The sequence below is a fragment of the Erinaceus europaeus genome, chromosome 16, assembly GCF_950295315.1.
Source record: "Erinaceus europaeus chromosome 16, mEriEur2.1, whole genome shotgun sequence".
NCBI lineage: Eukaryota > Metazoa > Chordata > Mammalia > Eulipotyphla > Erinaceidae > Erinaceus > Erinaceus europaeus.
In genome coordinates, this window is record NC_080177.1 from 63,872,140 (window position 1) to 63,900,008 (window position 27,869).

The following is a 27,869-nucleotide window of genomic DNA, read 5'->3' on the forward strand; positions in this document are numbered from 1 at the left end:
ATCCATTTGATTCATATAAATGTTCCAGCACACAAACTGATTGCAAGAAGAAGATTTTCTAAACTCCTCTTATAAGAGGTGCCATGTTTCTTTTTAAATTGGAACCACACCCCAGTATTAAGCTAGAATTGTGTCCCTATAGCTCTGAATTAATTAAATGTGACATGCAATATCAAATGAAAAGTTGTCACTGCCAGTTGTAGCTCATCAATGAAGAAACTAAACTTGCCTAAGCTTTATGTTGCTACAGTGCTATTCATTTCAAGAGCAAGTCTAGTGTTACAATCCTAATGCTCCTTTTTCCAACTAGGCAAATTTCAAGAAGAGCACTTTCTCACAAATGAGAGTGTAGGAGATGGCAAATGCAATAATAGGTCTAATTAGCACACCAGGGGTCTTCAAGACTGGAATGATTCAGTAAGACAAATACAAACAATTTTTATTCTTTTATTATTATTTCTTCTTTATCTGTAGAGAGTGGGGAGAAAACCAAGAATTCAGACACAGGACAGATCTGGATAAACCTATCTAGTAGTTAGGAGTCTAGAGGATACTATATAAACTATTACACACACACACACACACACACACACACACACACACACACACACACACACACACAGGAAGGCTGAAGCAACTTTCTCTGGAGATAAATCATGTGCACTTAAGAGAGTGTTGGTCCTCCCAGACACCTTTTTGTCTGTATTCAGCCACTCTTCTTTGAGTTGAAGAACTTCTGTCTTATAATAGCACACCGATGAGCAAGTATCCATTGATGCAAAGTGGATGATCATGTCATCAGCCTTCATTGTACTGACCAAGGAGAAAAGTCTAAAAATGACAACATGAAAAGGACAATAGATAGTCATTACAGAAAAGACAACACTTTTTAATAAGATATAAATATACGTGAAAGTCGGGCACAGTGGGTTCAGCACAGGTGGTGCAAAGTGCAAGGACTGGCCTAAGGATTCCGGTCCCATCCCCCGGCTCCCCACCTGCAGGGAGTCACTTCACAGGTAGTGAAGCAGGTTTGCAGGTGTCTGTCTTTTTCTCCTCCTCTCTGTCTTCCCCTTCTCTCTCCATTTCTCTCTGTCCTATCCAACAACAACATCAATAACTACAGCAATAAAACAAGGGCAACAAAAGGGAATAAATAAATATTTTAAAAGATATTTTTAAAAAAGATATAAATATACGTATAAAATGCAATCCACTTTAAATTAGATTAATGTTTTATTTGTAGTTTTAAAATTTGTTGTGGTGTTATACTCTATTCAGTTTATCAAATGTTTTTACTAGTAAATCTAATTGATAATAAAATCAGAGAAACTTATTAAAATAGCCATATCTATGGTATCATTTAATTCTTTTACTAATATGAAAATTGGTAAGAGTGAATATTCAAGCTATGTCAGTAAAGCAAAAGAGAACACATGGGAGAAATTGTTATGCATATGGAAAATTAGCCTCTTCGAAACTTATGTGCAAGTAAAATAATTCAAAAGAAATAAATATACAAAGTGTATTTTTTAAAAATTATTAAAGAACTAAAAATTTAATTAGCTTACTCTCTTTAATTCTTACAAGTATAAAAGATAAAGCACAGAATATCATATCAGCAGAGAGAAATCAGGGGCCAGGTGGTAGTGCACCTGGTTAAGTACACACAGTACAGCGCACAGGACCCAAGTTCCAGCCCCTGTTCCCCATCTGCAGGGGGAAAACTTCATGAGAGTTGAAGCAGGTCTGCAGGTGTCACTATCTCTCTCCTTCACTATCTCCTCTTCCCCTCTCAATTTCACTCTGTCTCTAACCAATAAAAAAATAAAGTGATACAAGTTAAATAATATTTTTAAAAGTACACTTGTTTAGGAGACTTTTAAAAAGGAGATAAATCAGAAGAAATAACACTCTAAAGGAGAAAACATACATTCCAAAGGATAAAGTTAAAGAAATATCCCATAAAACACCTAAAATAAGATATAATTACTGGGGGAGTTGTGTGATAGCGCAGCTGGTTAAGCACACGTGGCATGCAAGGACCAGAATAAAGATCCCAGTTTGAGCCCCCAGTTCCCCACCAGCAGGGGAGTCGCTTCACAGGTGGTGAAGCATGTCTGCAAGTGTCTTTCTCTCCCCCTCTCTGTCTTCCCCTCCTCTCTCCATTTCTCTCTGTCCTATCCAGCAACGATGACATCAATAACTACAACAATAAAGCAACAATTTTTAAAAATTCTTTTTTCTTTTTTTAATATTTATTTATTTATTCCCTTTTGTTGCCCTTGCTGTTTTTTATTGTAGTTATTATTGATGTCGTTGTTGTTGCATAGGACAGAAAGAAATGGAGAGAGGAGGGGAAGACAGAGAGGGGGAGAGAAAGATAGATACCTGTAGACCTACTTCACCGCCTGTAAAGTGACTCCCCTACAGGTGGGGAGCTGGGGGCTCGAACCAGGATCCTTATGCCAGTCCTTGTGCTTTGCGCCACATGCGCTTAACCCACTGCGCTACCGCCTGACTCCCATAAATATTTTTTAAAAGATACAATTACTGGTTTACAGAACCAATGAATTGGGTGATGGGAGGGAGAGGAGGGGAGGAAGGAGGATGGGCGAGGGTGGAGTATCAAAGTGAGATTAAAGTTTTATTGTATCTTCAATACTACTGAAGATAGCTTGAGTTACTTGTCCTAGGGCTGAGAATTTTGTTTGTTTGGGTGATGACTTCTGGCTTGTTTTTACCCAAGTACTATAATTTAATATTATGTGCATAATGTATGAATATGTGCAAAATATATGAATAACAGATCACCAAAGCTCCTCTTAAAGATTCCTTTCAAGAAAGAATCTGAAGTTGTAATGATTAATGGTGGAGGAAATATTCATATTTTAGAATAGTGAGCTAGGACTATGTTATATTCTTAGGGTCAGGTTGGACTCTCAGGTTCTAAAATGTCATCATCATAAGGTTTTACTCTGGTCAAATAACTACAGATTTGACCCAGGTTACTTTTCTACAAATGAGAATCAAAGGGAATAAAACAGTAGTCATACTTAACAGGAAGACTGGTGACTTTAGTTCATTAGTTGAAGGGGTCATTTGTTTGTCCTGACTACAAAAATTCTAAATGTATTACCAAAAACTGAAGATCCACTCAAGTTTTTTACATTTTTCACTGAGAGAAAGGCAAATACTCAATCCCATGAATTACCTGTCTTGTTTCAAAGGTAACACCTGTATTGCTGCCACACATCTGTGGAAGCACAGTATCAGCCAACTGTTAATCAAGGATCACTTCCTTTCAAAGTGACTGATGATCCACTGTTAAAACAGCTTATAAAAATAACTTCTCCTTCCAAAAGGTGCTCCAGGGCTTTCAGACACATTTCACCATTCCTGCTAGCTTAATGTGTGTTTGAAAGTCAATTTCTCATTAATATTTAAAGAAGAAATGGCTTCATAATAAAATTTAAATGATCCATTGTAGAAATAAAATATTATTGGCATTATTTTCATCTCAATTACAAGGAATAATAATGTCCAAGATTGGCTTTTAAAACTGTTAATGAGCCCTGGCAATGTGAAAAAGATATGGATTAGGTGGATGTAATGAGATATGATTAAAGGGTTCAGCCATTGAAGGGTGTTGGAGAAATTCTTTTCAGAAAGAGTATAATTAGTGTCTGATAAAAAGTACTTAATAGATAAGATTTTTGAGGAAGAGAGGTTAAAATAAACACATACTTTATGACAAACCTGCTTAATTTTTCCCATTTGGTTCTCTTACATACTCAATATTATGTTGGAGTTTCATACATAAATAATGTTTGCCGAATACTTGATGCAATTCTACCAGACAATTACAGTGTTTTAATTGCCAGACATGAGAGCAGAAGATGTGTTGAAACATCTTATTCCATTTTCAGTGTACATTTCTTTGTTGATTTATGTAATGTAGCTAATAATATGCAACCCACCCTAATTTTAAACAAACAAATGAACTTCTGAAAAGCAAGCCTTCCAAAGTTGCTAAGCAACTCCAATGCCAAACTCAAAGGAAGATTTCTAATTCCATTTTATAAAATGTAGAAAATACAAGCAGGTACCCTTAAGACTTTTGCTAATGTTTTTAGGGCTAGGCAGAGACACAGCCATTTTCAGAGAAATACATTTGACTCATTAAGCAAAGGAAACATCATTTCAACTGAAGTTGTTACTGTCATAGAAGTTAGGTTCTGATGTATATATACACCTAGAGCTGGTGCTTCATTCTCAAGTTTTACTGGTCTTAATATTATCAGCATTTTTTTTACCTGATAGTTGGGGCAGGAGGTGTCTGTGCATTGTAGGATGATTAGAAATACTCATTCCTAGCCTCTACTTACTTAATGCCAGTACTGGCTGTGTAGTTATGACAACTTAAAATGCCTCTGGGAGTATGGACCGACCTCCTAATGCCCATGTTCAGCGGAGGAGCAATTACAGAAGCCAGACCTTCCACCTTCTGCACCCCACAATGATCCTAGATCCATACTCCCAGAGGGATAAAGAATATGGAAGCTATCAAGGGAGGGGATTGGATATGGAGCTCTGGGGATGGGTACTGTGTGGAAATGTACCCCCCTTATCCTATATCTTGACAATATTTCCATTTTATAAATAATTTTTTTTAAAAAATGCCTCTACAGGGGGTTGGGCTATAACACAGCGGGTTAAGCGCACATGGACAGGCATAAGGATTCTGGCTCCAGCCCTGGCTTCCCATCTGCAGGGGGTCGCTTCACAAGCAGTGAAGCAGGTCTGCAGGTGTCTTTCTCTCCCCATCTTCCCCTCCTTTCTCCATTTCTCTCTGTCCTACCCGGCAACAACAACATCAATATCAACAACAATAATAACCACAACAATGATAAAAACAACAAGGGCAACAAAAAAGGAAAATTGGGAGTCAGGTGGTATCACAGCAGGTTAAGCATATGTGGCTCAAAGCGCAAGAACCAGAGTAAGAATCCTGGTTTGAGGCCCCGGCTCCCCACATGCAGGGGAGCCGCTTCACAAGTAGTGAAGCAGGTCTGCAGGTACTCTCTTTCTCTCCCCCTCTCTGTCTTCCCTTCCTCTTTCCATTTCTCTCTGTCCTATCCAACAATGACGACAACTATAATAACTACAACAATAAAACAACAAGGGCAACAAAAGGGAATAAATAAATAAATATAAAAAAGTCTACATAATGCTAAATGTGGGATAGGTATATGGAGAAGAATCATACATAGTGGAGAAATATTGAATGTAATACTAGAAAAATTATCCTAAATGACAAAGTTACCTTGAACTAGTGATGAAGATATTTGATAAGTCATCAACATCGCCTACCATTTCCCACAATCGCTACCAATGAAAAATGAGGGGTATTGATAAGCCCAGTGACAATGATGCTCTTGATCTACTCAATGTTTATTACCAATTTTATCATTTTGATATAATTTCTATTTGTGATGAAAGTTGGGAATCGTCAGGGCCAGGCAGTGACATATCTGTTATATCACAAATATTAGAATGACCAAGGGGTCAGGTTTAAGTCACTGGCCCCCACCGGCAGTGGTGAAGAAGTGCTACAAGTGTCTTTTGATCTCACCCTATCCTATAGCTCTCTGTCTATATCCAATATATGTATATGTGTAATATATGTGTGTATAATTTTTTTTAATTGGCAAGGGTAAAGTGATGGTTCTGCTTATAACTATTCTCTAGTAATGTCTTCTGCCAGAACTACACTAAAGTCTTTTTCAGCTCTTTCACTATCAGTTTTTACTAGATTGCTGATAGTGACAATTAAGATATCTCATTTTAATCATGCCACCACCTGCTCATAAGTCTACCATAAATCTGTTACGAACCTCTACTACCAAATATAAACTCTCCATGCATTGAGATTTCCTACAAATTACCACCAAACTCTATCCTATCAAATATCATTCTTCATTTATGTCACCTCTATGCTCCTTTAAATACTAGTAAGTGCCGTATTCCAATCTTCATAGATGACATATCAAAGGTAAATTTATTTTCCTCAAGGAGGTTTTCCTAATCAATTCTTACTTTATTTCTTATTAAGTATCTTATTTCTGTTAACAAACTGACAAAACTGCAAATTAATATGTGAGGCAATTGTTTACTGAATGCTTTCAATATGCCAGACACTGAGTATTGCTTAGTAGCTGTTTTTATCAACTCTCATGGTTACTATTTTATTGATTATATATTTTCACAATTTTCAAATAAATGTTTTGAGAGCAGAAAAAAGGAAACTACACTAAAGGACAACTCACCACCCACCAAGTGTGGAGTTCCCTCTGTTCTTGTTTTTCTACCTTTTCTTGTACTTTTATGTGGTTCTAGGGATCAAAACAGGATATTTTGTGTGGAAAACAAACCTTTTACCTGTGGATCCATCTTCAAGAACCCTATATTTTCAGTATTTCACAGTTGATAAAAGTGAGATGTTACCCACTCTTTCCTTTTATATTTACTGCAGTTGGTGTCTTGCATATGTGTGATACCACTGAAAAGCTTCCCTAACTCAATTTTTTTCTTAGTTTTTTTTTTTCTTTCTAGTTTCATTTTAGAAAGAGACTACAACACCACAGCATCAAACCATCTTTCAAGGAGTTCCACCTATTCTTTTCATTGGCATTCCCATGTGATGTTAGGGCCCAGAGAGTCACCTCCAGGCCGCTATGTTTTCACATTTTTATAATCAATGGAAGTGAAATTCTACCCACTCTTAGGACTCATTGAGTAGTCACCAAACTAGTGCCCACTAGAATATGCATCTAGTGCATGTTAACTGACTAAATCCAGCCTCACATCTTCACAAATATAGATTTTCTTTCTCAGTTAGAAAAAGTTCTTTAGCATTCAAAAGCAAATACAGTCACAAAGGCCACGGAAGTTGAATGATTCAGAATGTACCAGAAATAAAGGGATTTGGATTGTCAAAGGTTAAACTATAGCATAAAGGCAAAAAGAGAAGTCTCTTAGTTTCTTCCTCAAAGTGGCTATAAAAAAATCAACTGCATTAAATAAGCCTTTGACTTCTTAACAGACAAAGTAAAAAATTTAAAAAAAAGCAAAATAGAAAGGAAACATTGCAAAAAGTATAGTAAACCCCCATATTCTAAAATCAGAGCATTTTACCTCAGATGGATGAAAAAGTTCAAGAAAATGCCTTCAACAACAATTATGATGTGACACAGAGATAGAGAAAGGAAGAGGAAATGAGAATGAGTTTTGGGAGTCCCTAAAAAGGGGATTCTTTAAAAATGACCAGTTATCAATGCGCAACTGAATTCAAGAAAATACCCTAAGTTAGAAGCCCACTGCTGTCTGAGGATACCCGCTAACCCTGAACAAGACGTGCCCAAGGAAACAAAATCATGTATTCAATAATGTTTTGTTTTTGCATTAATTGAATGCCTACTAACTGAAGGAAAGGTCTAGGTCCTGGAGTCCTAAATCTCAGATGATGATGTGAATTTGCACAGGGAATTCAGAAAGTGGCCAGTGATTGGGAAAGACACACACCACACACACCACTCTCTCTCTCTTCACTGGGCCTTTTCTGTCAACTTCTCTCCCTCCTCTGACCCCTGCTCCTTTTCCCCAAAGCATAAGGAAGTGAAATCAAAGGACATCCCAAATAGAGAAATGAAAGGAATAGGTAAAGTCCCATCAGAAACAGGAAACAGCTCTCAGAGACATCTCTCAGTCACAGTGACTGAGCTCATGGTGGTGACAGTGACTAGGGGAGTGAGGCCAGCGCTCCCCCAAGAGACCTCCGGAGTTAGGAGTTAGAGGGAGCAGTGATTCTGTGTAGGATTTGATAAGAAGCCCTGAGAAGTCAGTCAAGAGGTTTCCCAAACACAAGGTTCCATTATATTACAGCACTTTCTGCAAAATAGGGATTTTTTTTTTCTATTCGTAAAAGATTCTGAAATGGTGCAGTTACATTGATGGTGAAGTATGCAGGAAAGAGGTCTCAGTAATTTCGAAACAAACTCCACCCCTTCCCCACTCCTCCCACTTCACCCCCCACCCCCCCACCCCCACCTGGGTTAGGGACCCAACCCCTCACCTCCAGTCACAAGGGTGTGGAAAGGGGGGGTGCGCCCCCTCCCTGAGCTAAAGTGGGAGGCAAGGTCGGTTCACCCCAGACACAAAGTTAGAAGCTAAGGGTTCTGCAGCAGCGGGGGTTTAGATGTACACTGAAAATGTACTTGAGGACTTGTGTATGGAGGGTGGGCGGGGGGGGGGGGGGTGTTGAGTTCTCAGCGTCCTCCTCTGAAGTTCTGGAGCAGCTCGGCAAGGCAGGTGGCGAACCTGACCGAGGCCCCTCTATCCTGTGCCAGCTCCGGGCTGGGCTGCGCCCCAGGAGTGGCTGAGGGCAGGACTCTGAGGGGGTTTCTTTTCAAATTGTTATTAATAAATTTGGCTCCAGGATTTATTAAGGGTACAGAAAAAGAGTCTGTCTCTGTCGTTCCCCGCTTCCCGAATTAATTCTGAACCCCTCAGCCCAGCCTGGAAGAGCGGGAGTTTGAGAAAAGGAAGCGCCTCACTTTCAAATTCCTCTCTCCGCCCCCTTTCCTGACGGACAGTCTCCCCTATCCTGCTCTCATCCCACAGGCTTCACTGGCACATCTCAGGAGTCCCTTGCAAATGCCGCAAAATATACAAGACCTGAGCACCCCGCTCTACTTGTTCTCAGTAGGCGACTGGCCACAGAATGGGGGGTGAGGAGTGAGGGGGGCAGGGTTTCTTGGGGGGGGGAGGGTCTCTTGTCGGCCATGGTATCATTACAACACACCAACGCAGTATATCCCTAAAAGGATGAGAAGGAAGGTAGAATCGGCGGGGGTGGGGGGGCTGGGGGGCTGTCAATAGATCTTCACACAGTGCTTTATAACCTCATCTTTTAAACGCTCCTCAACCTAGCCAGCACGGAGAATTCGGGGTGCGGGAAGAAATAAGTCTTCAGATATCTTTCCCTCACATTAAATTTGCAGCACCTTTACCCAGCCCTCCACCACCACCACCCCCATTTTCTTTCTTTATATGTCCAGAAACAGAAGAAACTCTCCATTAATTTCCAAAGGGCTAGAGGCCCAGAGGAGCTCTAATTTCCAAGCACTTCCATGCACTAGGCTGTTCCCTACCATCTCAAAGAGATGGGGAGAAATCCTGGGATCAGCAGTCACAAAACTGAAGACCCCCCAACTTTTGATTGCTGAAAGGGGAGGCAGGATGGAGGAGAGAGATGGAAAGGGGGAAAAGACATTTGTGTTCATTTACACATTTCCTGTGCAGAACAAAAAAGTCCCACCATCAGCAAAAGAAATTTCTTCCTCCAAAATAGCAGCCAAAGAGGGGAAATTAGAATATGCATAAATTTCTTCATTTTCATTCGAAGGGAGCTCGATTTCCGGCAGATTTGTATTTAAACTGCTCGATTAATCCCAATTTCTGAGCAGCATTTCACTTAGCATCTTCTCTAAACTCACCTAAAAGTATTCCTCTCCTCCCACTCCCCTGTTTTGAAGCCTCTCTCTGCCCTGTTTCCCAGCAGCCAAAGACCATTTTATTGATAAGACTGTAGCTTTATTTTTTTTTTTCTGTCCATTTTTTTTCTTTTCAAACCTGGACTGACACATTTGACCACACTTTTGATACAAGCTGGCTGGTGACTGTGAAGTCATAACTACAAATGAGAATCTAGTGGAAAAGATAAGTTTTTTATGAATGTATTTAGAAGAAACAAACCTTTGCAGTTCCTCCTGCAAAGAGAAACCTCTACTTTGGTACAGAAACCTCTACTGTTTTATATGAGCCATATAGAACAGTATATGTTTCACCATTAGCTGTAATTAGGATGCTTGGGGGCATGTTTGTTCCTCAAACCGTTGCCACCCCACAACCACCAATTTAACTAGTATGTTCGACCATCACACAACCCTCTTCAGTGGAGTATTACTCTTTATAAATATTCAGTGTTGGTCCATCAATTCCCTGCATTACTCAAACATTTGCTTTCCCAGTTCTGCAACATATCTGGCAATACATGCCTTAAAAATTCTTTGTTGAAAAAAAAAAAGTTAGCAGGCATCATTCAAAACCATTTCCTTTCTGAAATATCATGTTTTGGGCTTACCTCTTCTGTTTTTGAACTGCATCCATTTCTTTTATTCAATAGTAGGCTGTGAATGTTTATAAAGGATGAAATTATGGCATCTTGGTTATAGTGTGTGTGTATAGATCTTAATTTCATTCACCCCTAAATTCTTCAGTTTTACACACCACACCACAGGAAGAATTTATATGTTTCACAATTTAGTCTAAGCAGAATGCATGGTTCTGCCTTTCCTCTAGTGTTTACAGATGAGAAATGCCAGTTATTGGTACTGTAAAAGTTAGAAATGCTAGTAGTTGTTAATTCTTCACTTCTATAGAAGTAAACAAACAAAAAAGAAGTAAACAAACCATATTTACTTAAAGTGCATGCAGAATGGTATGTATTTTGTGTGTGTGTGTATATATATATATATATATATATATATATATGCGTCAAAATTTAAATATACGGTGTGTGTTTATTAAAGCTTTTTAAAAGATACTGGCGTACAGAAGCCTATTGGTTGACCTTGTGCTTAAACTCTCAGTACATGTGGATATATGCATGACTTTGACTACTATGAAAAAACATTGCTTTTACCAATTCTTTGCTTCCTGTTAAATATTTTTGTTACAGAAGTATTAAACTTACTTTTTTCTTTTACTAGGTATCTGTCCAGTGACTCAGAGGTTCATAATTATATATAGTTAAGACCAAAACATTAGAAAATAAATTCTCAGAAGCCACTTTTGGGGGGAAAATATAGGAGGATTGTGTACCAGGTTTTGTTTTTTTTTTCGTGTGTGTGTACCAGTTTTTTTTTTAATATATATCCTTTATTTCTTTTCATTTTTCTCATTAAAAGAAATGATAATTATCTCAATGGAATGATGCAAACAAATAACAATCACAATGGGAATATGTTCTTTAAAGTATTACTTTAAGTAGAACTGGGTTTTATGTGGAAAGCTCCATTTTGACTATAAGTTGCAGAGCTTTACTTCAGCAAGAGTTAAAGTTAAGTTAGTAGTCACTAGCCATTATCAGTAGGGGAAAATTAAAATCTCTGGGAGCATTGAGGAGCAAGTGAAGTGCCAAGTGACATACAGAGGCAGCAAAACTGTCCTTCTGTTAGAGACCAAACCTTGATTTGGTGAGTTTCTCTCTAGACAATTAAGTTCCTTATATTTTGTTGATCTTTGTAAAATATTGTTTTCATGAATTAGAATATTTTTTATATTTCAAATTAAAACTTTGGACAGAAATTTTAAAAGATTGTTCAGCTTCCCCAATGTAAAAGGTGAAAACACAGGTACTCAGTACTACAGCAGGGAAGTTGTATGTATCCTTTATTTTCCCCTCCAATTACTATTTGGTTTAGTTGTATATTGTGTGTATAGGTGTATTTGAAGACAAAATCTAAAGGAAAAAAGGTGTGTGTGTGTGTGTGTGTTTTTTCTGGAGATAAAAGCTAGTTTTGTGTGATACTTATAATTTGTAATGTATTTGACAAGTCATGTAGATTTTTTTCCCCATAATTTTCCAGGGCTGTGTTAATTTACTAGAAAACAGAACAAAGCATAAACATTTTAACAGTTACCCTTCCTTACTCCCAAGTGTCCAGTAGTTAAAGTCCTCTTCCATCTGGCCCTTGCCACTGGGCTGCAAAAAATTTCTCTCTCTGCTGTCCTCTCCCATAACTACTCTTCCTCTCTTAATCAATTTCTCTTTCCTCCACAAAATGATAACAATTATCAAGCAATCTGCTTGAACCCTAATATCTGCCTGGCACACACTAAGTCTAGCCCTCCCTCTCTTCCTCTTACCCCCCACCCCAGCTTTATTTCTTTTCTGGGAAGAATTTCCACTGGTACAAACTTATTGGCTGATTCTTTCCCAACTACTCTCAGGAGCTGGTAATGACTGGCTCTCACACCTAAAACAATAAACCTCGTCTGATTTACAGTAGACAAAAGTATAGCTCCTTCCCCCTTCTTAGGGAAATGGACTTCACTTGTTTGACTAGCTACACCACCTCCACTAATAATATCTCCAACCTGGTCTCCTCCCGGTGACTTTACTCTCTCTGTTGTATCCTTTCCAGCCCTTCATTTCTAAAGGGAGGGGTGAGGGAGCTACCTATCTCTGTGTGTCTTGTCTTATGACCTAAACTCCTAGGGGCCATTACTTTCTTTGTATTCACAAGAACCTCTCTTAGTTTGTTCTTTGCAAACTCTTCTGCTATATGAAAATACTTCCCAGATATGACAACATTCACCACCAGAAGAGATTGAATCAGAAGGCATCATATCCTCCATTTACCTGCCTCTGCCCCAAGTTTCCCTCCCTGGATGACTAATGGTGACTAAGGGGAACATCTGTGCAGTAATGAAGAAGATAGGTACAAAAGATCTCAGTACCATGTAATTAATAATAATAATAATAATAATATAGTGCCTGGGAAGGTAGCATAATGGTTATATAAAAGACTTTCATGCCTGAGTCTCCAAGCTCTTAGGTTCAATTCCCAGTACCACTTTAGCCTGAGCTGAGCAATACTCTAGTGTTTCTCTCCATATTTCTCATTAAAATAAATAAATAATAATATTAATTAATTAACTAGTTAAAACCTACCATATCAGAGCAAGGGAGTTTCTACTAGGACCCTAGAGTGGGCTGGAACATCCATCTAACCAGTTAAAACAAAACAAACAAACAAACAAAACAGACGAATACCCTATTACAGAAGTAGAACACACACTTCAGACTGAATTGTATTCCATCTTCATCCTGTCAGTCAGAGAAATGATTTAAAAATTGTTTCTGCTATTATTGTTTGCATTATTATTAACATTATATTTGGGTTATTATTGCTGCAGTTTGTTATTTTTGTTTTTGTAACAGCTATTATACTATTCAACAGAACTTTAGAAAGATTAGTCAGATTAATTAGTTTATTGGTAATGTAAAGCTGAAAACTAGCAATTATGCCAAAAACTAAAAATGATCAGGGATGATTCATCCAATGTAGGATTTGGGAGGAAGAAAGTCTAAATTTTGGATATAAAATTAGGCAGCTGTGAAATAAACAGGACTTAGGGATCAGAAATACAGTTTGAAATATTCTTAGTCACTCAACCTCTTTCTCTTCCTTCAAATTTAGCCAAAATCATTCTGTGATTTCCTTGGTGAAAAAAAATACATATATTTGTTTTTGTTGACAAGAAACAAAGACCTCATGCTTGCTCTTCACATGACTAAATTTGCACTTGGATTCCTCCTGCTTAGGAGCATTCAAATATCAAAGATCATCCCTCCTTCAACTTTGCTTCCTTCATCTCTGCTCTTGTTATGCACCTCACTGAAAAGGGTGCATCATCTAAGACAGGTATGCAATTTCATCCCTCTCCACAGACAGATCCCATGGAATATAAATTCAGTAATGTAATTCTTCCCCACAACAAGCTCTCTGCTCTCTTTCAAATATAATTAATGTTTTGATAGTGTAGTTCTTTAACTACACATATACACACACAAAAACAGACGCACCCTCTAGCTTTGCTGCTTGTGCATCTAAAACAGGAATGGATGCAACTCTTTCAGTGACTCCTAAAATTCCTCAACTCAGTCAGCCCACAGAGAAGAAATCTGTTTAGGTAATAACTGAACAGTCTGGTGTGTGCCAAAAAAAAAAAAAAAAATGTTTAAAACAATACAAACGCAAGACCTTGGTTTTTGATAGTCATTTTGGCCAAATTTCTTAGAAAATGGAGGATATTCTGAATTGATACTCCAATACTGGTTACAAGATAACCATCAAAATCACAAACATACTGTCCTAAACCACTGATTGTTTTTTTTTTTCCAAGTTTTGATGATGGAAACTGAATTTCAGTACCTTCCATTTTATCCATTCGGCACTGAATTGACACAGATGTATAAAAAATTAGCAACCACAGTAACAAGACTACAATGACTTCTGTAAGAAATTATTTACTCAAACACTTATTGTATGTTTAAGGTAGATTAATTCATTTAATTAAATATTACATACTGACATGTTCATATGTGAAGTGAATGACCAGAAAGATAAGTAAGATGGCAATATGGCCAATAGGAGTTAGTGAACAAATGCTGCTGATCTTTCATATTCAAATGTAGCATATGTTTAACATTTCATTTCTATAGACTAATTACAAGTGTAAGAGGGCAAATAACTTTTCAGTCTGTGGGACCAGTTCCATTGTCACTTTCTAATAAAAATACATAATGTATAGTACTTAACCCAATGAATATAAAAACTTTAATCTACTTATATTGTTATTGAATTTAAGAAGCTAGTTATTTGGAACTACTACACTGATTTCCAAGCATCTTGACCATTATGTTTGATTTATGAATGTGTATGAGGTGCTGACAGGGAAATCATCTCCTACATTTCTCACCTTCACAATCTTTTTAAAGAGGAGATATGTAAAAGGTCTTTAAAGGTATTTTGATGTTTTATTTGCTTATTCTCCATGTACTATTTGATGATTAGAATTGTGAAAGAAACATTAAATAAATAAATAAATAAATAAATAAATAAACCGAATGAACCAGGAAAGGTGCACATGGACTGACTCTACATCCTTTTGACTGAATGGGAAAGAAAGAAAATGATTTCCCAGTGTGGTCATGCAAAAAAGGGGAGAAAAAGTGCAATCCATGAAGAGCTTGGGCTTTTTGTTATTATTTTACATTGAAGCCCATCAGGGTTTCTTTCCCATTACCTCCCCCAAACAGTTCTTCTTGAAAGTACAAATATGGGCATTACTTACCCCTTCACTAGCTCCCAGGCTAACATATAAGTAGCAAATGTCTTAGTTACATTTACAATAGAAAGTCCTTACTGTACCTCAGATTCAACCTTAGTACATGACCAAATTACGAATCCCAGCTGTTTAGACACCATTACGTTGATATTTGCCTCCACAGAGCTATAAAAATATGTAATGGTGAGATTTTCTACAATATCGATCAGCAATGACATATGAGCCATCCAAAAGGAATACTTCCTCAGACTTTTATGTTTGTTTCAATTGCTTCCTTGTTTTCTCTTTCTTTCATTATTCTTCAAGTCAGTAGCCTGACTACTTCTTTGATACTTAAATGACGTTTTGTTTGGCTCAGGTTAATATTAAAGAAGATCACATACACGGGTAGAAAATATTGTTATTTTTCTTTAATGGGGAAAATTGGACTCCCGCGTGTCTGATCTGTGGTTTTCCGAAGGGCAATGGAAATGGTACTGACATCACTTTGCACTTTAACAATCGGATTTGGTCAGGGTACAAGTTGTTTGTTTAACCCGACAGCTCCGTGCACCCCTTCGCAAGCTTTGCACACTCATTAAAACGATTATTCACGACCTGTCGAGTGTTTTCGGATTCATTCACAGGAAAGACTTGGAGCGAGCTAGAGCAATTCAAGTCAACACTGTCCACTACCCCGATACACGTGAGGACTAGCTGGTGCGTGCGTAAAGAGACTGAGGGAGGGGTGGGAGAGCACGCTTAAGCTATAAATCCTGTTCATCCGATGCTCAGGCATCTCAATCTCCAAAGAATGCCAAGAGTGTTTGGTCCTAAAGGACCATATCACTGTATTAACTTCAAGGGCTTGGCACCAGACCGAATCTAAAATAAACCAAATAAACAAACTCAAAACTCTCCCTCAGCTCCTCCTCCAGACCTTCTGCAGAGCCTGAGGTCCCAGAGTTGGCCCACCTCTGCCTGCAGTTGAGAACTGGAAAGCTCCACCTCTCACAACTGATGCTGAGGACAAGTAGCTTCAGGAATTTGCCACTGAAACTGGAAACTCGCAGTGATTTGTTTTTCCATTTCTAAGGCCTCTGGCTCTTAAAGAACTGGGTTGAGTTGATTTTTCTCCCTATATACATTGCAGATGCTGAAAGAGGTGAGGGGGAGCAAGAGGTGGAGGATAGGATTGTTATCTGCATTTGTAGAAATAGTCCAAATTATTAGCAAGGAGGGATTTACCCTTGAAATTGTAAGGTAAACTCTAGAGAAAGAGGGATAATTAGGCCACTTTGTTTCTCTATTTCCAAGTCACCTCTCAATATTTTATGACAACAAGAGAAGTAAAATCATCAGTACATCTCAACATGCAAAAGATACCCTGCGTTAGTTGGTTGTTCTGATCGTTCAAATGAGCCCTGGCATGTGACGTTCACATGTGAGCTTTTAGTTCAAGATAAATCCCTATCTTTGTAAATTTATATATAAACACTAAATAATAGAAGAAACAAGTTTATGAATGCATTAATATATTCCAGTTGAACTATGGAATGCATTGTTCAGTATGAGTACCTCTGGTATAACTTAGTTGATAGATGTTTTAAAACAATGAAGTCTTTATATTCAAATACTGCTGCTCCTTGATTTTCTTCATCTATAGCATTAGTAAACCCAGTGATCACCTTTATGCTACAAGGGAAACTTAGTGATGCCATAGCTTTCATTCTACCACATCTGACATTATAAAGTAATTTGTTTTCCTATTTTATTGAAACAGGCCAATATAATGTATAGAGAGAATAATGCAGCTTTTGAAATAGTGTGAAATCTTAAAAAGATTCCTAGTTGCTAAAGGCAAGCATGAATAAGTAGTTTTGTAAAATAAATAAATAAAAATTGTGGGGTTGTCATAATTCACTTATCAGGCTTACTTAAAAATTGACCAGCCAAGGATGTTTCTTATATATGCTTTTATTAAAACCAACCTGTGATAACAATCAAAAGGCAGATGCTTAAATATGTAAGTAAATAATTGAAAGCCTCTGCATAAATAAATCAATGCAGTAATAGACAACAGTATTGATGTTAGAATGATCGATTTTTGCCTTCCAATCTGGAATCAAATCTTGCAGTGTATACTTAAAAGCATATATCTCAGCTATACTACTACTACCACTACTATTACTGGAAAAATAATAACTAAATGAGCAAATGAGCAAGCCCTGCTGCCAGTTCTACCAGATTCTGTTTTTTTCTTCCTAGAGTATTTTGATGGGGCAAGCATATTCTACTTTTCCTAAGAGAGCTTTGCCAAACTTTAAAAATATATCATTAATTATAAAAATATCAAATAATAAAATTACCACCTTATTCCTGTTCTGAATTTTCAACCTTCATCACAGCCTCTAATTATTCATTCAATGTGCTTTTATAGGAAAAAACACATAATAGTGCTCATTATTTTAGAAGATTTTTTTAAAAAACTACTGTAGTATTTTTGGGTTTAAAGACTGATTCGGCCTTTTGTTAAAAACAAATGAGGAAATATTTCCTCAATATATCTTGTAAACTCTTGCACCTATGCCTGCATATGTAAGCAATTTAAAACAAGGAAGGGGGAACACATCTACAGTATTACAAAACTGGTACGTATGTAGAAAGATTGCAAAACACAACTGTGTGACTCAAAGAAATAAATAATGGATTTCTAGAAATTCAGATCTAGAACAATGTTTTCGATTTTTTTCTAAAGTTAAATTTTGAATATTTCTCTCTAAGGGGTAAAACTAATTTGGATCAGGACGCACTGGTGTGCGGTGAATTTAGGTTCTGCAGAGTAATGAAAATTCAATGTTCATATTTTTTTCATTATGGTCAGAAGATGCTTATTTACATTTTTCCTTGAATTATGTGATCCTTCTGAAGCACAGGTCTTTAGAAGAATGTTTCATGGATGAAATTCAATTTCTCTAAGAGTGGCTTATCTTCCTTAATATAACCAGTGCATAAATATCAGTTTTCAATAGCTTCAAATTATAATATGACCAGGCAGACTCTTTGAATCTTTTCTATTCAGGATCAAGAATTCTGGGGGCAACTAGACCCCCCAAATATCATCAGTTATTGTTTAGGGCTAATTTAACAGATAATTTAACTTGAAACATCAATGACCAGGTCATTAAATTTCAGAGTGTTGAGAAACAAAAAGAATTGAGAGATAACACTGCCTAACTCCACTATAGTTTTTAAGCAAATTCAATGGAATCAACGATATATTTCCTTACAGACATGGAAGAAGGCATGTTGTACCTTAAAAACACTGGTAAAAAAAAAAACTGATTCAAAGAATGAGACAGTAAGGGAAGGAGGATGATGAGAGTGGGAGTAAGCCTGAAGAAAACGACCCCAACTCAGAAAGTGATGGGTAGAAAGATTCAACCTAAGTCGAAAATGAATATCGAAACATACTCTCTAGACATCAAAACACTCCTTTTCTTTCAGACACACATCTCAACCTCACAGTTGAAATGCCTTCCCCTGCATGGCAGCTTTTGCTACAATGCTGGAAACCAGAGAACAGCATACTTTTAAGCAGCAGATCACGAAAAGAGCATGGGGCATTCTATATATCCTCCTACCCCCTGCAAACATAATTTTTAGTTACTAGTGTCTTAAATGCCTATTCACATCGCAACAGTTTCGAAATGGGTGCCTCCTTCAAGTTTGAATAGAGGTCCAGGTAAGAATGGTGTTGAAGCATCGAAATTGGGTCTGATGGGGGACAAAGAGAGACAGATAATCAAAAGCAGATGAGCTCTATTTTGCATCATCACAAAGACCTTCACAATGTCTTTTCAAAGCTGAAGATCACCGCCTGAAACACCCACTCCCCCCACACACTGGTGTATCTTTACCAAAGGAGGGCTGTCCATAACTGTGAGGGAATTCGTACCCCAAGGCTACCTCTTTCCCTGAAAGAACTCTACCTAGGACTGTGGACTTGGGTATAAAAAGCAAAATGCGATAGAAGTAAATGGAAAGGAGAAAAGGTGTCTATTGCAGAGAAAACAGTTTCATCAACAAGCAGGTAACTCCCGAGGTTTGAAATCGCATCCAGTAAACAAGAAACAAGTTTTGGGGAGAATGGGGCGGGGAAGTGGGGCGCACAGAAAAACAAGAAAGGAAAAAGGTGGGGAAGCAGGCGCGCCAGCCAGAGCTCTGGAGTCATTTTTTGCTGGCGTGAGCAGTGTGAGTTTCCCAGCTCCGAGCTCTGCTTGTCCTGGGCAAGAGCGCCCTCACCTTGCTGCTCCCCGCGCAGCGCCCCGCTCCCCTCCGCGGGCTTCGCGGCCGCCTGTGGTGAAGACAGCGAGAGCCTCTTCCTCCAGGCAGCCGCGCCGCCACCACCTCGGCCCCAAGTCCAACATCACTGCTCCAAAATCCGAGAAAAACTACACCTCCGGGTGCCCGTTGCTATGACTTCAAGTCGCGCCACGCAGCCCCTCTCCACCTTCTGCCCAGAGTCCCCGAGGCGCCAGGAAGACTAATAGGAGATAGCAGCGAGGCCCCGGTGCGCTCCCGGCCCGGCCAACCTGCCGCGGGCGCGCTCGCAGTCACTCCCGGGACAGCCGAGCTCCCGCGTTTACGCTGCCGTCTCTTGTGTGTGCATTAAGAATCAATTATTTGCCTGAGATTCCCAAAGCCGGGAACTGGGGTATTCCCAGCAGGGACAAAGTGAAGCTCAGGACGGTGTTCATTTCCTCAGTCTTCTGAACAGGCGAAGGAGAAGCTCCCCACACGTCACCCTTTCCCTTAGCCGCCGGCGCCTGGCTCTACCTGGAGCAGATACGCTAAATCCGCACGGGCCCCTCGGCTGACCCCAGCCTAGCAGCTGGGGGCGGTGGGGGGGGGGGGTCTGCTCGGGGGAGGCTTGCAGTTTTGCTGTGAAAACTGAGGAGGAGAGGAGTGGTGTCGAAAGAAAGAGAGAAAGAAAGGAATAAAGAAAGAAAGAGAGAGAAAGGAAGAAAGAAAAGGGAAAGAAAGAAAGAAAGAAAGAAAGAAAGAAAGAAAGAAAGAAATGGGAAAGAAAGGAAGGTAAAACTTTAAATGAAGGAAATTCTTGGTTGCCAAGCAGAGCTTTGTCTCAAGTAAAAACGAAAAAAAAAACAACAACAATAAATGAAAAGCAAATAACTACGGGCTTGTGTTAAGAAATCCTTGCTAGAGTATTCTTGAAGCTACATAAAAATCGAGAATTATTATCTCCACTAAAATTACTTAGCATGTTTGGACCTATTTCCCTCTCATACCACTCTGTGTCCATATAACCCCTTATCATTTAATCTTCATCTTTCTTTGCCATGTGTGCAACCTCTTATTTTGAGAGGATCCACCTTGACTTTCTTCAGTTATGGAAAAAGCATGCATTCTTTCAACTACTTCTGTTCGGAGAGCGCCCACCCGCTTAGGAAAAATTTTCTGAGAGACTTCAAGCCTGCACTCAAAGCTGTGGTTTAAGCCTCTTCAAAAAACAGTCTGGACAACAGATCCCTCTCCCCTCCAGAAAGCACTTTCACTTACCGATCTTGGGGGTCATAGTGCTCCCAGCCTTAAAACATCTCTTTCTCATTGCATCCTTCAGATGACCTCGGGAGAATCTTGGGTGAAGAAAAAAAAAAATCGGGAAGAAAGAGAGACTCAAAATGTAACAGCACATCACTTTTTCCTTGACCTATATACTTCCTCAAGACAAGATTCCTTCAACAGACCTCTAGACTGGGAGAAAGGTCGGTTTGCAGGCCGAAAACTTAAGAGGTGGACAATTTTAACCACTGGTGGGTGGGAGGTGGGGGGGATTTGGAGAGAAAGGACGGGCAGTGATTGGGATAAGAAGGCCTTAAAAATGGGAGGGGGCACGCAGAAGAAAATCTAGAATGAAGCAATGCATAAAGAGCCTTTGAACTCTTACAGGTAGGTGGCTCTGAGGTAGAATGCAGATCTGTGTAGGCGCGAAAAGAGAATCTAGATGACCCCTCTCCTTTCCCTATCTCTAGGATCTGGCCTCGAGTTGGAAGAGAGAGAGAGAATTTTAATTCACGTCTCACCTACCCTGCTTGTTGTAATGGCTGTGCAGATTTTTCAAGTTGGTGAGTTCCATCTGTCTGGCAGAAGCTGGAGTGGTGTTGGGGGCAGGTTATCTGGTGAAGAAGGAATGTGCAGGAACCCCGCCCTCTAGGCACACTTACACAACCCTAGCAACCCATCTCAGCCAGCTCTAAAACCTCTAATGATCTTCACCTTCACCCTTTGTTAGTCTATTTCTCCAACAGGAATTTAGTCGCAAACACAACCAGTTACTCTAGCTGTTCACAAAATTCATTTCTCAAGAGCAAAAGTATTTGTGCATGCAATTTCAATGTTGTAGAAAATACACTTTTTAAACTCACACCTATATATTTTGAGTTCTAAGAATAGTCGATGTGTTCACCTAATTTGGTATCTATCAATTTAAATGGATATAAATTGAAATCCAATAAATACACATATTGAAATCAATGCATTACAGTTTTTTTTCCCTCACTACCCTTGAATCTATGTAGGTCATAGAAAACACATGTACTCTTCCATGACTTTCTAGATATTTGTATTAAATCTTTTTAATGAGCTGGAATATTGGGAAGAAAATTTTCCTTCTGTTGTACAGTTCAGTAATTTCAGTATTCAATATATTAATGTGTTATTAAAGTTATACCAGAGAAATTCAAGTAAAATGCTTTCAACCTGAAAATATACTTTGGGATTTCAAGTTTTAAGTAGTGATCACTTTCAATTAAAAAAAAATCTCAAAACGAGCAACCTTCATCTTAAAAAAAAAACAAAGTATGAAAGAAGAAAAGTTTCAAAAAGTTTTGAAGTGTTTTTTTCTGGCATAAGTTAATTTTAACTGGCAAAGGTTGGTGACAACATATCAACACAACATTACAACCAATTTGTTGCATATTCTATTAAATGTCATACTAGACTGTCATGTATTCTTGAAGAAGATAACTGGAGGGATAACAGGGAAGACTGTTAGGAAGCATTCATATTGGGCTGCAGGAGGCCTGAAAACTCTTTCCCCCTGCAAACTCCCCCTCATATCTAATATGCATATTAAAAATGCCATTCTCACTCCTAACCACATCCACATCCCTTATATATGCAGCTTGACATGTATCCAAATAGAATCTGCACTTCAGTCCTTAGTGCATATTACATTCAAAAAAGTCTTGGCCTTAAAGTATGAAGTTTGTCATTGGAATTCTGTTTCTCAACCTTGCAAATAAAAACTCAGCACAATCAGTTATTTAGTATGGCCAGAAAAAATATTCAAGGGGGATGACCTATATCTGTGCCCTTTTAGTGAAATATGAGTACAACTTTCTTCTTAACTTTTGATAGGCAAAAGATTATTTCTTCTGTGCCAGTACAGTCTTGTGGGAGTGGAGAGGGAGAGAGTCATGGTAAAAGCAAACAATACATCATCACCTTTTTCAGTCTAAACACATGCCTTTCACTGAGTTGTAATGTGTAATGGGGATTTCCTTCCCCTAATCTCATTCACTTGGACACTATTACTATTTTTAATATCAACTATATATTTGGCATCTAGAACAATTTATTAGTAGTTTTCTTTCTTGCTTTGTCCTGAAAGATTGTTAAATTTCAAGCAACTCAAATCTCTGATGAAACAGTTCACATAATAAGGAAATAAAATTATGCCCAACATGTTTTAGAGGAGATAAACTGTCTTGGTCTGTTTTGGTTCAGTCCCAATTGTGTATATTTCATTCCAGTTCTTTTAATTTTTTTTCTGGCTCCTATCTTTGTCCTTTTTAGTTCTCTCTGTATGTATCATTCATTTTTTTCATCTTTTTTTCTCTTTTTGGTGGTGGTGGATTTCTTTTTTCTGTTTTAAAGATCACTCTTCCCTCCCACCCTCTGTCTTCCTCTAACCTCTCCATCCTGCAAAACACTCATTCCCATGTTCCAATATTAACTATTCTGAATTTCAATTAATATTATGGATATTTTAGTCAGCTAACTTCTTTCATACCTCCTCCCACTCCAACTTTTTTTTTTTCTTTTCTCCTGAGCAACTCTCTTAAGTGTTTGCCGATAACATCTTGGGGACAGATTATTTTTCATTGGGCCCATTGTAAGAAGTAGCCAGCTTATTGCATTACTGCAAAACACATTTCAGACTATACAATTGTAACAAATGAACAACTTGTCCTCCACAGACTCACCACAGGATACAATTAGTTACTAAACCTTTTACTTAAGTTTTCTAATTATTTTCTGGAGTCATAGCAAATGGACTGCTGAAACAATGCAAAAATGTTTTCATTTTGCTTCATATATATGTATATATATGTATGTATGCACTTATGTGCATACATATAAATTGCAAGTTAAAACAAAATTATGACTATAAGCAAAAGGAACAAATCTGTAGATTAAATTATACAAACATGTTTAAAAGGGAACCAAATAAATACCTCTATATTGTAAAAATGAAAGAGAGGCATTTTACTTCAGCTAAACATCTAGACTTTTCAATTGTTATAATTTAAAATAAAATATAAACATTGATCTGCAAGTCATTACAACAGGTGATAACTTCAGCAAATTCTATATTGCAACTTCAGCACATCTTTATTAGAATTATTTTTCATTGTGGGTAAACAGCCACAAAAATAAATGCTGAATTAGAAAGAATAAATACAAATATTTAAACAAAAATATTTGCTGCATTCATAGCGCAAATTTTACCTGAACTGAAGGGCTCTGTGTGACTATATATATTTATATATATTACATATGTGCGCATCATATTCATGTCTATCTAACCATATACACATTTATTTATAATTTTCCAAGTGCTGTAAACAAGATACCTGAAACAAAATATATAAAAAGCATTCTATTAACTGTTTTGAAAATAAACACAAGGTAAATAGCTATGCGCATAAAATTAAATCAATCTCTTTTTTGCTCTGTATCTACATAAAGACAGCAGCTGGAAATTCTTTAATTTGTTTAAAGCTAGTGTTTATTAGATAGCTTGCTCCTTGTAAAATTTGATTCCACAGTGGGAAAAAAAATACTATTTCCATTTTTAAAGTCTCAGTTCAAATGAAAGGAGCAGTCTCAGTCTTAGTTTGGCTGGAAAAGCCTTTGAGTTCCCTAGTACTTTTTTTTTTTAATTAGCTCTACTTAATAAAAGAGACAAAAGTATCAAGATATATATGAATTTAGCCTATTTTTTTATTTCCGTGTGTTCATAGTAAACATTTTTGTAAGTGACAAACACGGGCATATGACCACAGTATCACAATCAAGAAATTTTAAGACAACATTAACAATCACTCAAATTTATGCGGCATTTGCGCAACACAGGTTACATATTTGCAAGGTTTACCTATAGGTACAATAGGTATTAACATTTCACTACATTTAGGAAAAATAAAAGTGACCTGTTAGTGACCACATACATCAAAATATACACAACACAAACTGAAGGCAATCATTAATTTTGTCCCCTTCCAATTCATTTGAATGGGCAGTGCTGCCAACTGAAACAACTTTCCTTTTTGTTTGTTTGCTTGTTTAATACTTAGTATACCAAGTGCATTTTTCTAGAACCCAATCTTTGGTCTAAAAAGTGAACAAAAGGAAAAATAAAAATAAAAGAAACACTTTAAAAAAAAAAAAGAAAAAGAAAAGGACAAAACAGTAAATGGCCAAAAGAATTCCTTGGGCACCTTTACTACGAATGCTTCTTAAATACAAATTACAGTTTAACATGTTAAAACTCTCCCCATAATTTAGGTTGTTGTCAAGGTCTGCGTCCGCCAGGTGGGTCCATGATAACTTATAATACTGCACACACGGGCCGCTGGCGGTGCTCAGAGATACACTTGTCAGGTTTGAATGAAATGGCAAAGCAGTCACTATTGAGATACACATTCTACGATAATTTTTGACTTCCAAACCTTATATTCTACAATGTATTCTCCCCACATTGCACCTCGCTGACACTCCACACCTTGTTAGAATAAGAAACAACCCTAGAGACTGAACAAACATACAGAAATCGGGGTGGGGAGTGGGGGTGAGGGGAAGGGAGGGGGGAAGGAAGAGCAGGGGAAGAGTTGAGTCAAGGGAGGAGGGGGGGCTTAATAAAAAATACCTGGACTTATTTTTGTTTTAATTATCATGTACAATGCAAATGTGTTGTAAAACGTTTCACTTACAGTCTGGGAGAGGGAGGGGGTGTCCCGGGGATGTTAATGTATTAAAGGGTTGGAAGAAGACCCCTGATTTTGATGTGTGAAATAATCGGACAGTCCCCCGGACAGTCCCGTGGTGAAACTTGGCAAAGAGGGTCTTAAAGACTCACAGGGCAGGGTCGAGGGGGCCTGCGGAGACGTGGAGGACGACGCGGCCCGGGCGCTCATGGACGTGCTGCTCTGCGAAGTCATTGACGGGTGCGGGACGTGAGGGAAAAAGTAACTGGTCTGGCCCGCGAGCAGGTTGACCGAGCAGGGGTTGAGGGAGTAGGTCCCGGAGCAGGGCACCGACAGGCCGCACGGCACCGAGGCTGCGAGCGCGGCGGCCGTCAGGTGGTGCGTGGCGTACGGGATCTCCCCGTTGACCAGCCGGTCCACGCTCAGCCCGTTGGCTGTGGAGAAGGAGTGGTTGTTGCCCAGCGAGTTCTGAGTCAACACGGAACTGTAGGGCATGGGGTGGCTGGGGTAGGCCGACGTGGTGCCGTTGTAACTCAAAGTGCTGCTGGCGCGGGGGTGGTGCAGGGACAGGAAGGGCGACATGGGCCAGTAGAGGGAGCCGGCGCGGTCCATGAAGGTGAGGCCCGTGGAGGTGAGGCGCGCGCCGCGCTTGAACGCCAGCTTGGCCCGCGACGTGGTGGAGCGGCGCCTCAGCTTGCCCGTCGTGCCGCCGATGAACACGTCGTCGCTCGACGGGTCCAACATCCAGTAGTTGCCCTTGCCCGGGTCGTCGTAGTGGCGCGGCACCTTGACGAAGCACTTGTTGAGGGACAGGTTGTGGCGGATGGAGTTCTGCCATCCCTGCTTGTTCTCGCGGTAGTACGGGAAGTTCTTCATGATGAACTCGTAGATGCCGTTGAGCGTCAGCCGCTTCTCGGGGCTCTGCCGGATGGCCATCATGATGAGCGCGTTGTAGCTGAAGGGCGGCTTCTCGTACTTGCCATTCTTCTTCTCGCCCTCCTTGCCCCCCTCCCCGTCCTTGCCGCCCTCGCCCGCCCCCTTCTTCTCCTCCCCTCCGGCGCCGGCGCCTTTCTCCTTCTCGTCCGGCCCCACGGACGCCAGCTCCCCGGGGCCCCCGCCCGGCTCGCCCTTGCCGCCCAGCCCGTCGGCTTTGGCTCCGTCCAGGCCGGCGGCCGAGGGCGGCGGCGGCGGCAGCAGCAGCTGCTGGGGCCCCTTGTCGTCGTCGGCGGCCGGGGCGCCCCGCGCCTGAGAGGGCTGAGGCGCCTGAGGTGGCGGCGGCGGCGGCTGCTGCGGCTGCGGCGGCGGCGGCGGTTGCGGGGCGGGCGGCGGAGGGTGGTGGTGATGGTGGTGGTGGTGGTGGTGGTGCTGGGGGTGGTGGCTGTTGTGGTGGCCGTGGCTCGCGTGGTGGTTGTCGTTCTGGACCGCCTCAGGCACCAGGCTGTTGATGCTGAACGAGGACTTGGGGATCATTTTCACCTCTTTCCTATCTCCCATGTCCAGCATCACCCAGTCGTCGAGGGGCGGCGGCGGCGGCGGCGGAGCGGGAGCGGGAGCGGGGCAGCGGCGGCCGGTGGGAGCCAAGCGGGGCGCGGGCGGCGCGGGTGGCGGCGGCGGCACTGAGCGCTCCGACAGCAGCGCAGTTGGACCGCAGGCTCCGGCGCTGGCAAGTCATGTAGCAAAAGCAGCAACCACCCCTCAGGAGTTAGAAGGGGGAGGAAGGGGAAAAAAAAAAAAAAAAGGAAAAAGAAAAAAAAGAAAGGGAAAAAAAAAAAAAAACAACCACCGCCCCGGGGGTGAAGCTCCCTCGCTCCCAACTCTACTTCTTGGTCTCCCCCCCACCCCCCGCTCCCCCCCCTTTTCTGCTTCCTCCTCCTCCTCCTCCTCCTCCTCCTCCTCCTCCACCTCCTCCTCCTCTCGCAGCAGCAGTCACAGCAGCAGCAGCAGCAGCAGCCCAAAGGGGGGGAGAGCCGGGCTGCGGGCGGGCGCGTCCCGGAGCGGCCGCGGCGAGGCTGGGGAGACAGCGATCGAGGCGGCTATAGCCACAATTAATTTCCCGAGCTACAGGCGCACACTAGGGCTGTAAAAAAATTTTTGGTTTAACCTTTCCTACCGCTGGGCCAATCAGAGGCGGCGGCGTGCGGGAGCGTCTCCCCCGCCGTCGACCAATCGGCGTGGCCGGGCCCACCCACCCAGCCCCGGGCCCCGCCCCCTAGCTCCCGCCCCCCCCCCCTCCCGGGCGCACACCGCCCCCTCTCCGCAGGCCTGGGCCTCACGGCCGCGCGGAGCCACGCAGATATACGCCGTGGGAGCTCTCCGCGCCACGGCCTTGCTCCGCGCCCCCCTCCGCGGCCCCCGAGTCTCCCTCTTCAGGGCAAACAGCTCCCACTTGGGCTTTCCTCCTCCCTGCCTTGGGTCATTTTCGTTTTGCGCGTCAGTCTAGTCCTAACTGATTAAAGTTTGTATCCCATTTTCTGTCTTAAAAGAGGGGGGCGGCGGAGCGTGCGGGGTGGGGGCGCGCGGTGCGGAGGGCAGGAAATGGAGGAGGAGGCGGCCGGCCGCTCCTCGCCCGAGTCGGCCCCGCAGGCCCGGCCCTGGCTGCGCTGGGCCCCTAGGGGC

At 40.6% G+C, this 27,869-nt stretch overlaps 1 protein-coding gene across 2 annotated transcripts; it reads right to left on the bottom strand.

The window, feature by feature from the left end:
- Window positions 1-710: 710 nt before the first annotated feature.
- Window positions 711-27,609, bottom strand: FOXG1 (forkhead box G1). 2 transcript variants are annotated; one of them, XR_009545362.1, is made up of 3 exons: window positions 25,406-27,609; window positions 20,542-20,618; window positions 711-831 (listed from the first exon to the last, which is right to left on the bottom strand). XR_009545362.1 is itself a non-coding variant. In XM_060175256.1 (2 exons), exons 1-2 carry the CDS (start codon window positions 26,754-26,756, stop codon window positions 806-808), a joined length of 1,377 nt encoding a protein of 458 aa, XP_060031239.1. In that variant the 5' UTR covers window positions 26,757-27,609; the 3' UTR covers window positions 716-805. The 2 variants fall into 2 exon arrangements, 1 of the variants encoding a protein (XP_060031239.1); XM_060175256.1 differs by lacking the exon at window positions 20,542-20,618 and having other exon boundaries at window positions 716-831.
- Window positions 27,610-27,869: the final 260 nt, after the last annotated feature.

Coding starts and splice junctions, on each gene's coding strand:
- FOXG1 (XM_060175256.1), bottom strand. CDS start 26,756: ATGCTGGACATGGGAGATAGGAAAGAGGTGAAAATGATCCCCAAGTCC. Junction 832..25,405: donor GGCCCCCTCGACCCTGCCCT/GTGAGTCTTTAA, acceptor TGTCATTTTTAG/ACTTTTCTCCTTGGTCAGTA.